This window comes from Nicotiana tabacum, chromosome 7 (assembly GCF_000715075.1).
Source record: "Nicotiana tabacum cultivar K326 chromosome 7, ASM71507v2, whole genome shotgun sequence".
Lineage (NCBI taxonomy): Eukaryota > Viridiplantae > Streptophyta > Magnoliopsida > Solanales > Solanaceae > Nicotiana > Nicotiana tabacum.
Genome location: NC_134086.1, coordinates 28830508 through 28836916, shown reverse-complemented (window position 1 = coordinate 28836916; position 6409 = coordinate 28830508). Strand labels below are relative to the sequence as shown.

Here is a 6409-nt window from a genome sequence, read left to right as displayed (position 1 = left end):
ATATTAAAATAAATATTAATATTAAATCCAATTAATTTTCCGTTTTTCAGTTGTGTAACTGAAAATTAAACTACCTTCTTCAATTTTCCCTCTTTACTTTCCTGAGTACATAACCATTTATGTTATGACATTTATGCTATGGCCGTTTTGCATAAACAACCATTTTGAAGAGTTGCACCTCTTCATATTTCAGCCCAACTTTGGCTATAAATACAAGTTTATTCTCTCAGAATTTCCATACGATTTTTTGAGTTTCTCCTCCTTCTACATACTTTTAACATCAAACAAAGCAAAAGTAAGTGTGATTTCCTACCGAATTCTGTGTTCACTAAAACACTAGGGTTTGAAGTACCACTACACCAATGTGTAGTTCGTTCTATCCTGGGAGGAAATAATTCATAACCTTGGGTACTAGAATGAGATTAAATTTCTTAAGGAAACTCTGTGAATTCAGTGGGCTTGAATTGATTTTTATCTCTTTACATTTTCTGTTTATATGTTATTCTATATATTCCAGAATTAGTTTACAGATACAACTTTCTAACAGTTATTTCTGTGTGATCTATAAGTTACGTGTTTGAGCTGTAGAAGCATTCACTAATATTTGCATTAGAATAGACTGTCTATATTTTAAAGTGCGGCCCTTTCCGAGGATATGTAATATACGAAATACTTTGTGCATATGGTTGCCTTGCTCTTTTTAGTAATTATATTAAACTAAAACTAACATAGAGGAAACATGCTTAATTATAGCAAAGATATAACAGGGTGTTCGTGCCTACTCTCAATTAAAAAAAGAAGGCACTATTTCATTATTGTGTTTATTAAACAAAGGTAGCATATCATACCCTAGTGTGCAACAATAACAGTGCTTCTGAGTTCTGACAGGAGAGTAAAGGTTGGAGTTTCAACCGTACGTGAGGAGCACGCTCGCGAGAAGAGCGTTTGATGAGATTAGTGAAAGTTTTTAAAGTCTCACAAATGAAGAATATACCACCCACATTAAGCCATTGGTCACATGCCAAATGTCCAAGTCTTCTTCGTCTATTACTTAGGTGTAGTACTATATTTTGTTTTTATTCTTTCACACCCTCTGGATCCCAAGTCTATTTTTAAACCACCCAGATTTTCCACAAAATTTAGGAACCCTAAAATCCACAATTCACGTGCCTCCATATTTCTTTGTTAAAGAAGAAATGACGCAGTGATGCGTGCTCTCTCTCTCTATTTTAAGTCGGGTGGATGCATCGCATAGTTCAATTGAACCCAATACTTTTGACGGGACGTATATATTTATGTGTAAAAATTCACCAAAAGTATAAGAACTAGTAGTAGATATGAATCCATAACTTTAAAAATACAATAGATTTAATGGTAAAAATATTAAAGGACGTTGAACCATAATATTCAAATCCTAGATCCGTCTCTGATTATTTAATTTAAGTTGACATGCGCGATTATTATGAAAAGTGAATGTATGAAAGTGTTACTAGAATATTTATTCAAAAATGAATACAAGATTTGAAGGTCATGATATAAATTTCAGGGTGTCAAATTATTAAAAACAAACACAAATAAAATAAAATAAAATAATGGGGAGTAAACATATTATATATATCATAAAATTGTTTTTTGTCTTACCTAAACAATATAATTTTATGAAGGACCGTCAGTTGATACCCTTTCGCATAAGGTGACTCCGCCACTGCCCACTGGTCATAAGCGGTTCCTTGTTTATCGATAACATAAGATAGATTTGATTAGTTCGCCTGGGTTAATTTTGTTATGTATCATTGATTACTTATTTATAAATAGCTAAACTGATCAGTGTCGAATTAGTTCAGTTCATTAAGTTTTTTCTCCCTCGAAAAGAAACTATATAAAACTATATCAAGCCCGTAAGAGTTGGCTGAGTTGTTTCCCACATGGGAGATCTGGGATCGATTCGCCTCACCAGCAGCCTCCTCAGTCAGAGCTCGTCCCATCGGGTATGCCGAGTGCAATTCATATCTCCTGTGTGATTTGCAAGCTATTGTATAGTGAGCAATTACACAGTACACACCCGAAGATTAGCGGCTGCGAATTTCCCTAGGAATTTTTCACAAAAAAAATGTTAAAATGTAAACCTATCAAACACGCAAGTTGGGGAAAAATATAGCGAGCTTTCCATTTATTTTCTTCTTCTCGTTTATTCTTTTAACTCTTTTCTTTTTTCCAATATATATAGAAGGAAAAAACATGATCTAATTTGATGTGTGTGCCGACACGTGTAAGACAAATACCCAATGGGGTTAGTAATTGGGTCCCTTCAAATCTGCATAGAAAAGAACAGGCCAAGTAAAATTAATACTAGAATCAAAGCTGTTGTCTCTGTCTGTCCAAGGTATCAGCTGGAACCCTCTTCTTCTTCTTTAAACAAATTGCCTAAATAATCCTTCTTCCACACTACTTTAGATTAAAAAAGAAAAACCATATAAGTAACAAAATATGTTTTCTATTCTTTATTAGTATCTTCTAGATTTCTCCCTTCACTCTGTTTATTTTCTCCCTTCCTTTCTGAAAGATTCAGAAAAACACCCCAAATCAAGAACCAAAACCTGAGCTTAATACACCCTTTTGCTCAAAATAATGGTTTGTTCACTAGTTTCCAGTGCAAACCCATTATTCTCCAATGTCCAAAACTTCAGAAAAAACCAATCTTTATCATGTTTGAACAAGTTTGTTTCTTGTTGTTATCAGCAAAATCTTTATCCCAAAACACATCTGATAAAGATAATAGGCCCTCAGAAAAAAGTTGAGCAAGTTTCTCTTCCTAATAATGTCAAGAAAAAATGTTTTTTTGAGGAAAAGATTGGGTTTTCTCAAATGGGAAGTCAACAAAATATGGCAATATTGTGTGGGGTTGGGTATTGGGTACAGGGTTTTAGGTGTTTTCCTTGGTTGGCCCTTAATTTTCACATGGCAGATGGATTAAATATGCTTCCATCTACATTACAACTTGTGCAGTACTCTGGGAATTTACCTATGGTTGCTAAGCCTATTTATGGTATTTTGTCTGATGCAGTTTATATTGGTGGTGCTCATAGAATACCTTATATTTCTATTGGAGGTAATATTTTCTCCCCCTTTACTTTGGTTTATTTGATTTGTCATATATTTGGCCTTTGCTGGTATATTTGAGTTTCAAGATTAAGTAGTTTTCTTTGTTTTGGTATGTGGAAGAGTGTTGTTTTTTTAAGGTCCTTTTTGCACTTTTGGTTGGTTTTGATTTTGGTATCTTGACTTCAGTAGCTGAAGTTCTTAACGTGTAAAGGTTGTTGGAATGAAGTTAGCTGCAGCTTTTAGTTTCCTCTAATAATAGGGAAAGGTTTCTATAGATAAGATACTGATCTTTAGCGTAAAGCAAGGGATACCCTTTCAAATTCACTGTTTGGGAGTAGAAAATCACGTGATTCAAGAGCACAATTTAAAAACCTCGTTTTGTGGGAAGGATGATTACAATGGACATATTTTAGTGTAGCAAAGTCAAATTTACGTAATAGAACCTTTGAGACAAGTTGTGAAATTAGTTTTAAAGTGCACTATTTTAATTCCTTTGACTCTAAATTTTACTGGGATTTATGAAAAAAGAATATTCATCGGTAAGTTTGAAAGTTCACATATTGCAAGCCATTATGTAAAGTTTTTGGTAGCTGGCTGAAAATGATCCAATATGCATTAAAGCTATCTCTAGTTGAATTACTTCTTTAGCAAATTCAACTCATCTTGCTCTTCGCTACCGGCTATGTTTTCCTTTTTTTTTTGTTGTTGTTGTGTGTGTGCGCGTGCGTGTGTGTGAAGAAGTTGAGGTGGCCGAAGGCAATTGTTGGCTTTATTATTCATCCTTTTTATATAAATAAAGGTCTATAGTGACAGTAAAAAGTAGAATCTCTTTGTATAAATATTGTACAAGTACTAATATGTACTCTTTCAGTTTTCCTCCAGGTTTTGGCTTGGGGTCAATTGGCATTAATCGCTGCTGCAAGTGAAGCGCTTCCTGCTATTATGGCATGTGTTCTTCTTAGCAACGTCGGAGCATCCATTACAGAAGTTGCCAAAGATGCTCTAGTGGCTGAGTATGGTCAAAGAAACAGAATTCCTGGTCTACAATCTTATGCATTTATGGCTTCAGCTGCCGGTGCAATTTTAGGTAATTTGATTGGAGGATATTTCCTACTCAAAACACAGCAACCTAAGTTAATGTTTCTAGCCTTTTCCGCTCTGCTTGCTCTGCAACTAGCAGTGACTTCAGCTACCAGAGAAGAGTCCCTTGTTTTAGCTCAATCATTAAATTACTCTGCTGTTAGGGAACCAATCACGGAAATATTTCGAAAACAGTATTCGGATCTTATGATAGCAGTTAGAGAAGAAAGTATTGCTCGGCCTCTTATATGGATTTTTGTGTCCATTTTAGCAGTCCCAGCCCTCTCCGGATCTATCTTTTGTTATCAGTCACAATGCCTAAATCTTGATCCATCAGTTATAGGGATGTCAAAGGTGATAGGCCATATGATACTTCTATCTTTGACAGTCTTGTATGATCGGTTTGGCAAAAGGGTTCCAATGAGAAAACTGATTAGCGTCGTGCAGATTACATATGCTGCTTCTCTTCTTCTTGACCTTGTACTTGTAAAGCAGCTTAATCTCAAAATGGGAATTCCAAATGAATGGTTTGCTCTTTGCTTCTCGGGTCTAGCAGAAACTATTGCAATTTTTAAGCTCTTGCCGTTCCATGTGCTGTTTGCAAGTTTGGCTCCATCTGGCTTTGAAGGATCTCTCATGTCTTTCTTGGCATCGGCTCTGTGTTTGTCTTCAATATTTAGTGGGTTTCTAGGTGTTGCTCTGGCTAATTTCCTTGGTATAACGTCCGGTGACTACTCAAATCTGCATGTTGGGATACTTATCCAGTTTATTGCAGCACTACTGCCGCTGGGATGGCTCAGTTATGTCCCTATGGCTCAACCTGCATCTGAAAAGGAAAGGAAGAGAAGTGTAAGTAAAAGAACGAGAAAAAACAGAAGGGTAGGGAAAGTAGTTGTTGATTCATTCTATTCTTATAGACGCAAAAGAGAATCTGATTTTCTGAGATGAGAATTTTGTAGCTAGCTGGCAAATAATCAGAGTTCAAGAAAATTTGAGTTGTATCTTAGTCTAACGATGAGGAATTGATGATGAGGACAAACGACTCATGACCAGTCTCTGGTACGTTATGAAATTCACCTGTTGTGAGCCATGCAGCTGATTTCTTGGATTATTTCTGGACTCTGCTGAGAAGCGCATTTTTTATTATCCGGGTGTTATAATAAAAGTAACATTTTTATTAGAGCTGATTTCTTGGATTATTTCTCGAGGAAAGAAAATGTAGCCTATCGACATTGTGTAAAATGTTACTTTCATGATCTATGAATCATCCGAGTTACAGAGAGTCTAGCGGGGGTCGTTTCCAGATCCGTATAGGCACTCCTCACTGATCCGAAGGCTGGTTTTGAGTAGGATTCTCGCACTCTATTGCTTTTTGCAGATGATGGCCGCCTCTGAATTTTGTTATTCGACATGCCTATTTGCAGAGGTAAAGTAAATTTCTGAAAGAAAAGGTGAAGAATGTGAATATGGTCACTGACACAATCAAGAGCAACTAGTCTGTTACTGTTTTTGCATTGGAGGGTTAGCTGTTTAGTTCATTGAGCTTGTTCAAAGGATTAAAAAAGGAAAGGAACTTACAGAAGAGAAAAGGTTGCCAGGATTCTTTTAACTTGGAAAAAATATAACATTTGGTGATTTCTTTTCATCTACCTTAACCTTGGTGTGCAGAGTTACTCGATACTTGTGCACAAGCCTTTCTTCGGAAGCCGCCCTTATAAAAAAAAGGGTGCTAGGATGAGGAAGGGTGCTTGTAAAGCTACTAATCAATGAATATATTAGTTTCTTTAACTTTCCATTGTTATGAACTGTGTGTTGGTGGAAGATTTGCTACTTGTGTTTCTCTTGCCTGCATTTAGTGGAGGAAAATATTACTACTAGTGAAAGAATAAATCATTTCTTTTACAAAATAGTACTCCCTCCGGTCCATAATAAGTGACCAGTTTGATTTTTTATTTTGGTCCAAAATAAGTGTCCATTCATATAATCAAGAAAAAATTCAATTTATTTTTTCAAAATTATCCTTATGTACGTATCCGTAAAAAGTCATTTATTCCTCACATTTGAGAAGAGAAGTAAGTATTACGTACTATAATTATGGTGCAACATTTAATGAAGGGTAGTTTAGTCACACTAACTATTTTTGCTAGAATTTAATATTTCCTTAGTGGGTGTGCCAAAAAAAATTGGTCACTTATTGTGGACCGGAGGAAGTACATGAGTTCCAAAT

General features: G+C 35.5%; 1 protein-coding gene across 2 annotated transcripts; it reads left to right on the top strand.

Annotated features, from left to right (window-relative positions):
• The first annotated feature begins 2350 nt into the window (after positions 1 to 2350).
• Positions 2351 to 5987, top strand: LOC107776936 (putative folate-biopterin transporter 8, chloroplastic). 2 transcript variants are annotated; one of them, XM_016596891.2, is made up of 2 exons: positions 2351 to 3109; positions 3974 to 5987. In XM_016596891.2, the coding sequence occupies exons 1-2, from the start codon at positions 2629 to 2631 to the stop codon at positions 5128 to 5130; spliced, it is 1638 nt and encodes a 545-aa protein (XP_016452377.1). In that variant the 5' UTR covers positions 2351 to 2628; the 3' UTR covers positions 5131 to 5987. The 2 variants fall into 2 exon arrangements, with proteins under 2 accessions (XP_016452377.1, XP_075113125.1); XM_075257024.1 differs by having other exon boundaries at positions 2379 to 3109; positions 3985 to 5987.
• The last annotated feature ends 422 nt before the right edge of the window (positions 5988 to 6409 follow it).

Bases quoted from the DNA above. Each gene is read 5' to 3' on its own strand.
- LOC107776936 (XM_016596891.2), top strand. From the start codon at position 2,629: ATGGTTTGTTCACTAGTTTCCAGTGCAAACCCATTATTCTCCAATGTC. The intron at 3,110-3,973 runs GTAATATTTTCT...GTACTCTTTCAG, and splicing joins ACCTTATATTTCTATTGGAG to TTTTCCTCCAGGTTTTGGCT.